We start from the raw sequence: 11,552 nt of genomic DNA, 5'->3' as shown, positions 1-11,552 counted from the left end.
CCATGAAACAACTCTATAGCAATCCATAAAATAAAAAAGCAAATCCTCCCTCAAAAGAGAGAAGAAAAACCCGGTCTTTCGAAGGAGCCAAATCTTCCTAAAGAAGAAAAAAAAAACCCTGTCTTTCGAGGGATAAATATTCCTCCTAGAAGAGGAAGAATTATTATTATAAACCTAAAACAATAGAAAAAGCACACAAAAACAAACAATTGGGGTTTTCCACCGATAAAAATCGATGGAAGCCCCTCCAAAATTCAACAATGGAGACTAGGGTTTGAGAGAGAAAAGAGAGGAAAGAGAGGCTAGGGTTTTTTGACAGTGACCTCTATATTTTGGAAGATTGTAACAATATTTTATACTTTTATCCCAACTAATGGTCCCTTGACTCAATTTCATTTTTAGAAAATATTACCATTCTCTTTCCTCTTTACAATAACTCATAAAAACTTTTATAACTTGTGTGTTTTTTTTTTTTTTTTTTTTTTTTTCTTTTCAACATATTTCGATCGCTTATACATTTATTTCTTTGTTCTAAACCTCTGCAACAAATCATAGCAGAGCATTTATTGTTTCTTAAAAAAAAAAAAAAAGGGTTCTAATGTATCTCATTCGCACAGGGCCTCCATAAAAGTTGGGACAGCCCTGTTCGTTAGCTTTTGCCTTTTAAAAAAAAAATTTACCTCTTCATAATTGATTTCATACCATCATTGTGTTTTCTAAACAACCTTTTTCATTAATTGTCACGCAAGTATCGCCCACATACAGAACTAATTCACAATTAGCCCAATTTATTTATAACTGTGAAGTTCTATTACAGTACTCTAGAGGATCGACAAAAAACACATTGACTTTATACCGCATTAGGTACCATAACTATGTTAGCAACTTATTATCTAGCTTGTTCATTCATGTTGTACACTTGCATTGTCCATACAACCTTTTTAATCAATTGATATACAACTCGTATTATCCACATTCACAATACTACCCTCGTTTGTATAAACAAATACTACGCAGTCGAAGAAAATTCAATGTAATACTTTAGTAGTAACAACTAAATTACACAAATTATTGTATAGTCGTAATTAATATATATATTATCTATATTATATAATTTACAGTGCCTCACAATAAAATAGTGTAAGGCAGTGTCATACAAAACTCAGTCTCAAGGAGCTTCAACTATAAGTTTATGGGGTGGAGGAGAAAGCAACACCACATAACTTTAAGCTCAGAAAAACATTGGTATCTTACAAATTACAACCTTCATATATACTAAATACTACATATGACTCGAGTTTTCATACAAATGGATGCAACCACATCAATCTTAAATTGCAGAAGTGAAATATTTTTACATTCCACCCTAATGAAAGAAACAAACAAACAATAGAAGTAACCAAATTTTACACAACTAGGTGCTTCTTATACTGATTTTTTTTTTTTTTAGTGTTTAGAGAGCCACAAGGGCGGGGGTGAGAATCGATTCTAGGATCTCCTGAAACCGGGAAGGAAGCTCTAAACACTTGAGTTATCCCTCACTTTCTTCTTATACTAAAGAACTTGTAGCAATATGGTGGTTGGATGTACTGCACGATGCATGGCTAGGTCAATCTCATGACAACTTAACTTCCTTTTTGCAGAGCGGGCAAATCTGAATGAAAAATAAAACGTTTGCATCACGTCATCAACACAAAAGCATGCTCGACTAAAAAAGATAGGAATCAAACTATTTACAAACACATGCATTCTAAATTTGCAAGCAAGCATTCCAAATTTGCAAGTTATGAATTAGGAGCTCCCACGTTATATTAAAGGTAAGCAACTTAATGATCATAATGAAATCCCATTACACCATCAAGTATAATCCCACAATTGCAAGCAAACATTCCAAGTTGAGATCAATTAAAAACACTAAGGGAATGTTATAAAGTTAAGCAACTTAATTAGCAATATAACCACTCTGTATCCCATTAGGCCACTACACCTTTTGTATTTTGGGGTTAAGGGATGGAGAAAGGGCTGGCCGGCTGGGTTGGTGGATGGGGACACAAACAATTAGAATTAGCCTGTTTGACCAATTTAATCCAGCCTGCTACGCCTCTATTACCAAGGAAGATATGAAAAATTGTACAATTTGCTCTGACAGTAGCTTGTGTAATGCCAACAGCCAGGAAATCTTAGAATCTGATCCACAGAGTTAGCAAAAAATGTCAGATAACACAAATTGAACAACCCTCAAATGGATGTCATTAGTCTTTTTCCAATCTCAACAGTACTTGAGCTAAGCTTTCAAAGTGACAAGGGACAAACTGAAATAAGCAGAAACACATGCAATCGCAAGGCAAAATTCTTTCAATGTTGATCGGTGATGACGCTAAAGTAGCTGGCAAAGATGTATCTACTATACCATTAATACTTAGATATCAGAGATGAGACCCCCCAAAAAAATTTCAAATTGTTCAGAAATGAAAGAGGAATATTAGATTAGGGCTGATTCTATTTGTCAATCAACATTAAGCGTTTGCACAACCTTTCACCACGTACAAGTCACCAAGACCATGATTAAATGCGAAGCAACAGTCAAGTAAAATTAACACATCGAATAATATAGAGGAAAATAAAATACTACATAGATAAGTAGCTTACCCTTTTCTTCACTAGCCAAGGCTCTATACAATCTTTATGATATTGATGTAAACATGGCAGACTGATAATAGAATCCCTGTTTTTATATGTTGTAAAACAGATCACGCAGCTGAAAAATGCATTGCACCATCAGTAAAGTTGATCAGTATCACAAAAACAACACTCTTAAGACAACCCAAAAAGGTATCAATCATATAATCATATTTTAACATTGGAAGTTCAAAAGTTAAAAAAGCAGGCAAAATTTTCATTGGTATGAAATGTTAATTTACAAAAACCAGAATGGACTAATAGATTTCACAAACAGAAGCTCAAAATTAAGGGGACATTACTTTGTTATTGTTTTAAGTTCATCCATTGTTGGAAATATAGCTTCGCTTGGATGACCACAAAAAAACCTCCAAACAAGTGTCTACCAGTTCCTCATTTCTTTCAGGAGGGGAGGGGGTAGACATAGGAGGAAGTGAACTTACTCTCCAATATCGATCTTCTTTGAGAAAATCCCAGATTTGTGTGTGTGACGTGGCAAACTGGATATCTCACTCTTAGATAATCCTTGGTTCTCACTACCAATTGCTTCCCCCAAGGACTGCAGCTCCTGAAATAGGAAAAAAAAAATCTATAAAATTACAATAAATGATACTACGTAAATAAATAAACATTTGAAGACTTAAATGTGAGTATCTGAACTCTTTACACTTTTACAGTCAGAGTTGCATGATCCCTTTCTCAGGTGACCATGAAGCTCCAAAATGTAATACAGCAATAACCAAACCCTACTACTAAATGGGCAGAAAACCTACTTTGAAGAATAGGTTAATGAAACAAATGGCAGCTTGTGCAGATTTTGCAACAAACCTACAAGCGGCCTCAATGCCTCATACAAACATTTCCAACCAGAAAGAGAGATAACTTGAGTTAATTAACATGAAAAAGTAGATAAAATGCCCAACTTACCTCATAAGTCATTTCATCTGGATCAACGGAATCCTGAATTGTCTCCTGCAAGCATGAAAGTGACAGAATTGCCTTTTCAGACAAAAAGTAATACGAAGTAGATTAATATTGCTGTGAAAGATCCTAATCGAATTACCGAGACAGATGTGCCAGCAGCAGCAGCAGGTTCAGAGTTCCCTATATATACGATAAAAAGAATTATTGTTTATACAATACCATGATTCCACATAATGTATATTACAGTAACTTTCTAATATTCAGTTAGACATCAGACCATCAAACTTCTTTTCAAGTATGGTTGGGGAACAGGAGTACAGACGTGAGCCATAGAAGACTAGAAGTTATGCTGGTGACGGAAACAGAGGCAATTTTATGAAAAGTGGAAGGTAAAGAAAAGATAAATGCACAGTGACTAGTCAAGAAACTAGAACATATCCGTCACATTGACCATATCCACAAACATGTATAGGCCCTCTACTGTTCATTTCTTCCTAATACTAAGAGCCATAATGGGCTTGGAAATACCTCTAAGAAGTCGACATAAAAGAACTAATGAATATGACACAAAATAAAGCAAAGAACCAGAAGGAAGAAGCTTTCATAGACGAAATTACATTTGAGCAAAAGCACATTTTAAGCTTAAATTGTCTTAGAACTAAGACCATAACATAATGAATGAAAACAAAACATATATGATAAGACTCGAGCAAAGAATCAAGCTCGCATGAGTCACATCAGATGTTAATATATTATACATGCTAAGAGGAGTAAAAATTGTTGTGTGTAAGACTTAAACCGATCCTGGACTAACAAATTCCTCAGTATATTTTGTAAGAAAAAAAAAAGTCCGAGTCATTAAGAGACACTGGCAGCAAAGTCCATACGAGAAGATGGAGTATGAGACCTAACTGGATGCCACAAGAACTACAGAGGTTTACTGTTTCTGTGCATAAAAGTTATAGTCACGTGTATCCGTTCACAACCTCACATGCTTTTGCAAGTTTAAGGAACAATTATTTGAGTATGATCATAAAAACATAAATAACGTCACAAAGTCAATTACCAATGCAGCGAATGAGAATCAATAAATAATTTAAATGGTACTCTAGAGATAAGGAAAACGGAGATTTGAAGCAATAAATCTCAGAAAGGAGTAGAACAACAGCTCAGAGGTCGTGAGAGAATGAGAGACACAGGCATACATAACAGCTTCTAAGATGGACGAAAGACCTAATAAGTTATAATCCCACAATAAAATAATTCCCATTTCAGGAATCTAAGTGCCAATCCACCAACCTGGCGCAGCATGTGAGCATAGGATGAGTATTAACATATTTCCTTGTCCAATTCTAGAAACAACCAGGCTAGAATTAATACTCAACAATAATTCGGCAAGAATGATCACAGAAAAATATACATCAAGCTAATATAACAATGAAAAAGTATCAACTTCTTCCGATTTCAGGAATGTTAGGCCAACCTGCTACAGCCCGTGAATACAGAATGAGTATTAGCAGAAGAAAGATGCATTTCCTACATCAACCTTTATAAAAAAAAAAAAAAAAAACAAAAAAAAAAACAAAAAAAAATTTATACCCCCCACAGCACTTCAGAAACAATTAGTCAGTAGGAAAAAAAAAAAAGGTAAAGTTCGACCAACAATCAAAGAAGTGTGGACAGTAAAATTCAGGCTTTACTAAACTACTAAAGTAAGGAAAGAAATTGCGTTCCAAAAACTTCAGCATTCATTATAAAATTAGTCTGTACTACTTACTAGAAGCACTACGCAGTGATTCTGAAATGGCATCATGATCAATTTCTTCTTCTAAATCTAACTCTTGCAAAGATCTAGCCACAGCTTCATCCAATGCCAAATCATAGTCACAACTTCCTGAAAATGATGATTCTCCCCATGAATGCTCATGGCTACTGCTTGGTTCATTGTCAGAAGATCTAGCTATTTGGTCTATAGTTAGACAGCTAATCTTTAGGGACTGGTAAAGACTTTCCTGAGATGTAAATTAAAAATTAAAAAAAAGTCAACACCAAGGGTCAGCTAAGTTCTAATTTCAAACACAGCACATCAAACTTACATATATAAAATTTTGTAGAAACATGGAAAGGACAATCCTCTAAGAGATATACCTGATGCTGAAGAGCCTCTTCAATAGTAAGACCAGGAAACAGTTCTTCCAGATTTTCTTTAAGCTCAGGTAGGACATGATGTTCCTCCCACGGCTGGCTACCCATAGCTGTTTGATAATTTCTCTATTGAAATCACCTCAGTCCTCTAAACTGAATCAGGAGTTCAGGACAAGAACCTTTAACAGAGGCAGAGCCGCAGAAGAATGTGTATCAGCACCTCAAATCAAAAGGTGCCTTGACAAATTCTCTTTTGATCAACTGTTTGAATCACCACTTAAACAGTTCTCTAAACCAAATGTGCCTTTAAAGCTGAAGCCAATTCCTTTTGATCAGCTTTTAAACACCTCAATTCTCTAAACTAGACCAGTACGAATACCATCAACAACAGAAAATATAGCTACAAGAAAGAAGAGATAATCAGGACCTGTGGTCATCATTGTTAACTCTTCTATTGAGAATATTATAGCAGCGTTCAAAAGTTTACAAAAAAGGACGGTATTTACAGAATATGCACCAATACAAGTAATGAAATGCAGAAAACTGTAGTACTAGAATCAATTAAGATCATCGATATGATGAACATACTAATCTCAATCTTAAATGAAAAGGGTGTTTCCATTAAAAAGGATAAACGAATGCATATTACATAGATTAGCAAATACTTCATATGAAAGATAAGTAAAGACCTTAATGATGGATCCCCATAAACCCGTTATAAGACTCTCCCTTCTTCAATATTAGCCAGAACCTCAGAAAACATATGATGACATCAATCAGGAAGATTAATGAAAAAGTGAAAAAGAAGAGGGAAGAACCTAATTAAAAGCTCAGTGTATTTATAGCCTTTTTGGTCATTATTAATTAGAATTTCTTCTCTAACTAAGCCACATCGACCAAGAATTCCGACCAATTTTCCAAATTACTACATGCCTCACCTCACATTGACAAAGACAGCATAAAGAATTTCATTGTAGATATTTCCATGCCTAAGAACACGGGAACGCGGATAGAAAGTGCAATATAAATATTTTCAATTATCTTGAAAACAACCTAGATACAATCTTGATCATACAATATCTCCAAAATTCAAGAACAAGCTTTTTAGCATCAAACAAATGGAAATTCCAAGGAAAATCTATGTAAATATTACTAGAATATATGTCAGTCAACTAAGAAACAAACAACAAATTACTATTACAACCTTAAAACAGTACTATGTACTAGAAACTAAATAATCAAACAATAGGCCAGCTCTCAAGTACAATTTCCTCCCACAAGTACCGTCTTTTCTTAGAAACTTATAATTGCATAAAATTAGTAATTTAGACATGTATTCCTCTGACTTTGTCAATTTTTTTGATAAAATTAATAATATCAACAGAAAATGACAATTACCCAGCAACATTAACCTACTTACGCAACAAAATTACAACATAATCAACTCAAAAACATTAAAGAAAACAAACAATTTGCTAACAAAACCCATTAAATTTCCTATAATATAAACAATGTGAAGTAATTACAAGAATAAAAATGGAATCTTTCAGATCCTAACTAGTAATTAAACTGTGCAAATATATAATTTGAGAGAGATGATGAAATATACCTGATGATTTTTTAGTGAGATTTGCAAGAAAAAATAAAATTGGGAAGATGGGGTTGTTGATATCTAGACCACAAAATCAGTAGATTACAACAAATAATTGAGATATTCCAAATAATGGGGTTTTCTGATGATTTGGGGTTTTCCAATTTTTAACAGTTTCTCTCTCTCACTTTCACAGAGTAAGAGATGAACTGAAAGTCAAAATATTAGGAATTATATTTTGGCTAAATAAAGAGAAAGCTGTTTGGTAAAAATTAGAAATTTCGACGCAGGACAATGCCATAGAGGGGGATCCACAGTTGTGACGCAGGAAAAAGCCATACAGGGTCTTGCAAGACATTGCGTGGGGCCGAAACCGGTATCGTATATTGCCACTATGAATATGGTACAATCGGATGTACTCCGTATTTATTAATTTGGATCTTGTATATAACATTTTCGTCAAATTTTATAGTATATAAGTATATTAAAGTACTCATTTTGTTCCCGTCAAAAAAAAAAAAAAAAAAGTACTCATTTTGTTTCTTAAAATTTTCCTATTCCTTTAAAAATTTAGAAGATTATCCAACTTGTGGATATGTTAACTTTGTTACTGTTATTTTTAAAGTTTTATTGATACTCCATAGGTTTTAGATAAGTAATTTAAATTCTATTGAGTACTTGTAATTAAGAATTTAGACAAGGATCCGATAAAAGATTATCTTTTGCATAATCTTGGGTTTTCAACACGGTAACTTTTTAAATCAACTCTTGGGTTTTCAAACAATTTATTCATGATCAAGGTGTGTCGAAGGTGTGTCAAGGTTACAAAGACTTTTGGTTCATCATTTATACTTCATATATATCTTTAACTATCTAATAGATCAATTAAGACATAATTACTTCACTCAAGTATATTTGTAATAACTTTTGGTTCATCATTTGTATTTCAACTAGCCTTTTGACCCGTTCGATGCACGGGTTGTTACTTAGGTTATTTTTCTTGAAAAGTGTTAGTGTTGTTGTGGAATTTTATTAGATATATATACATAGATATTGTAGGGCATGAAATGACACATTGGTTTAAGTTATATTTAAGTTTAGGAGATGAAAAGACTAATTTATTGTTAATGTAACGAACACAAATTAGTTTAACTTTAAGTTATCATATTGAATATGAAACACTTAATTTTCTTACTTAAATTTGTAAGTTTTAGAATGCATAAAGATTAAAAGACTCAAACATTATTTATATATTTTTTTTTTATATTAAAATGAAAATTTAAAAAGAAAGGATTAAGAGAGGTGACATGTGGCTTGGTATAGATTTGTGGTTTGTGTTTTTAAATACTAAGTATAGATATAGATATAGATTCGTATATCCTTAACTATCTAATACTCTAATTGATCATTAAAGAGACATAGTGTCACGGTCCGAGTGGTTTGACACCGGATCGTGCGGCGCGCTCTTATCTTTTAGAAACAAGAACGCAAGCCTAGAGTGAGAGAGGTTCGTGGGCACACAGCAACACGGACCAAAGGTATCTCAATGAGGCAATCGTTAGTAACGAGTGCAGGGTCGGGGCTTGTGACGGTCGATACTTCGAATCGGGCACAAGCGGAACCGACAAGGATGTAGGCGTCTTTGAGAGTCTCTTGGTTTGGTGGGGAGCTTTAAAACAAGGCAAGCACAATATCTATAAAGGCTTAAATCAACACACAAGTCTTAAAGCAAGGCAACCCGAATAGGAGCTTTTTCATTCATTCAACCATCGCTCCATATAGAGCTTTATATTGCTTACATGGAGAAATACTAGTGAACACTGAAATGACAGTAACACAATAATCTCCTCTAGCGCCTAAACTACTTACACGAATACATTGAAAGTTTAACATAAGCTAAATAAAGACATAAGAAAGCAAAATACATGATGAAAGAGGTTGGAAACATCCTCCCCCACTTAAGCTGTCGACGTCCTCGTCGACTTACAAAATATGACTAAGGAGACTAAAGTTCTTGATCCTTAGGTCTCTGCTGAAGAGGTGTTGCGCTGTCTGCTCCTGATGCTGGCTCGGTTGCTGATGTTGCGGCTTGAGTCTTCTTGATCTGGGTGGTAGGGCTTGAGGCGGCTGACGTGAAAGACTGGGTGTATCTTCATCCATGCTGGAGGTTCGACCTTGTACGCATTCTTCCCTATCCGTTTTATGATGCGGATGGGGCCTTCGTATTTTCTGATCAATCTTCGATCTCTTCCTCTCAAAAACTTCAATTGTTCGGGTAACACTTTCACCATCACCATATCCCCAACATCAAACTCCAACGGTCTTCTGTTTTGATCAGCCCACTTCTTCATTCTCCTAGTTGCTCGCTCCAAGTAGGCCCGAGAAATCTCTGTGTTTTGCTCCCACTCCCTTTTGAATTCTCGAGCTTGAGTACTTCGTCCGGCCTCGGTGTCTGCTACTGTGTGAGGCAAGAGAGGTTGTTGGCCCATGGTCAGCTCGAAAGGGCTCTTGTTTGATGAGGAGCTCCTTTGGGCGTTGAAACAAAGCTGAGCTATATCGAGGAGTCTCACCCAATCCTTCTGATTGGCACTGACGAAGTGGCGCAAATATTCTTCAAGTAACCCATTGAATCTCTCCGTCTGCCCATCTGATTGTGGATGATGACTTGATGACATATTGAGTTCTGAACCCATCATCCGAAACAACTCTAACCAGAATATGCTTGTGAATCTCGTGTCTCTGTCGCTCACTATACTCTTGGGGAGTCCCCAATACTTCACAACGTGCTTGAAAAATAATGAGGCAATTTCTTCAGCACCACATGCCTTTTGCATTGGAACGAAGGTAGCATATTTTGAGAATCTATCTACAACCACCATTACTGCGGAGAGCTGGTCCACCTTTGGGAGGCCACTGATGAAGTCCATGGATACACTCTCCCAAGGGCGAGTAGGGATTGGTAACGGTTCAAGGAGCCCACCGGATTTCTGTCGGTCGACCTTGTCTTGTTGACACACCAGACAAGTTCTTGTGTAGTTCATCACTTCCTCTTTCATCCCCGGCCAATATTATCCTGTGCTCAGTAAGCTGAGTGTCCTTTGCCGACCCGGATGACCTGCCCATAGCGTGTCGTGGCATTCCCTCAAGAGCATCTTTCTCAAACCACCTTCTCTAGGGATGAAGAGTTTCTTTCCTTTAGTGTAGACGAGTCCGTCTTCCATCCAGAAACGTCTAGTTTTCCCTTCTTCAATCAGTTTCCTGATGGTTCCTGTCATCGGATCATCTCCTAAGTAAGCTTTGACTTGATCACGCACAGAGGTAGCGACATTGCTTGAACTTAAAGGGGATAATCTTTGTAGGGGTGCCAGGTCTGCTCGCCTGCTCAGCGCATCTGCTACACTGTTGCTAGCCCCTGTCCTGTATGCAAACTCTACATCGAACTCAGCTAAGGATTCTTGCCATCGATCCTGTCTTAACGTCAACTTAGGCTGAGAGAGAAAGTGGGTTGCAGCAGTATTGTCGGTGCGGACGATGAACTTCGAGCCCAACAAGTAATGTCTCCAGCCCCTAAGGCAGTGCACAATAGCTAGGAGTTCCTTTTCTTGTGCTGCGTACTTCCTTTCCGTACTGTTCAACTTCCGACTCTCGAATGCGATGGGATGGCCATCTTGGAGTAGTACTCCTCCCAAGGCAAAATCGGAAGCGTCTGTCTCTACTTCAAAGGGTTTGTTGGGGTTAGGGAGAGCGAGGACTGGCTCTCTCACTACTGAATCTTTCAATTTCTGAAAAGCTTTTTGCTGTTTCTCTGACCATTCCCAACGACGATCCTTCTGCAAGAGGTCGGTGAGGGGACTGGCTAACTCGGAGTATCCCTTGATAAATCTGCGGTAATAATTTGCCAAGCCTAGAAAGGACCGAAGCTCGGAAGTGTTCCTTGGATCTTTCCAATCCTGAATTGCTTGTATCTTCTTTGGATCCATCCTTATGCGGCCTTTACCTACAAAGTGTCCCAAGAACCCAACTTCTTCTTGGGCGAAAGCACATTTTTCTCGCTTGACGAACAGATGATGTTTTCGCAGCTTCTCAAACACCTTTCTCAAGTGGTCGAGGTGTTCTTCAAAGGTCTTGCTATAAATTACAATGTCATCCAGGTACACCACTACAAATTTGTCGAGAAATTCATGGAACACTTGATTCATCAAGGTGCAGAAGG

General features: G+C 36.5%; 1 protein-coding gene across 2 annotated transcripts; it reads right to left on the bottom strand.

Moving 5' to 3' along the window:
- Positions 1–1,205: 1,205 nt before the first annotated feature.
- On the bottom strand, positions 1,206–7,645 carry LOC110729701 (E3 ubiquitin ligase BIG BROTHER-like). Of its 2 annotated transcripts, none has more exons than XM_021909476.1 (8): positions 7,358–7,645; positions 5,752–6,148; positions 5,381–5,615; positions 3,743–3,783; positions 3,607–3,651; positions 3,123–3,247; positions 2,650–2,758; positions 1,206–1,654 (listed from the first exon to the last, which is right to left on the bottom strand). In XM_021909476.1, exons 2-8 carry the CDS (start codon positions 5,854–5,856, stop codon positions 1,616–1,618), a joined length of 699 nt encoding a protein of 232 aa, XP_021765168.1. In that variant the 5' UTR covers positions 5,857–6,148; positions 7,358–7,645; the 3' UTR covers positions 1,206–1,615. The 2 variants fall into 2 exon arrangements, with proteins under 2 accessions (XP_021765168.1, XP_021765170.1); XM_021909478.1 differs by lacking the exon at positions 7,358–7,645 and adding an exon at positions 6,438–7,190.
- Positions 7,646–11,552: the final 3,907 nt, after the last annotated feature.

Source organism: Chenopodium quinoa, unplaced genomic scaffold (assembly GCF_001683475.1).
Source record: "Chenopodium quinoa cultivar QQ74 unplaced genomic scaffold, ASM168347v1, whole genome shotgun sequence".
Lineage (NCBI taxonomy): Eukaryota > Viridiplantae > Streptophyta > Magnoliopsida > Caryophyllales > Amaranthaceae > Chenopodium > Chenopodium quinoa.
This window is presented reverse-complemented; position numbering and strand designations above follow the sequence as displayed.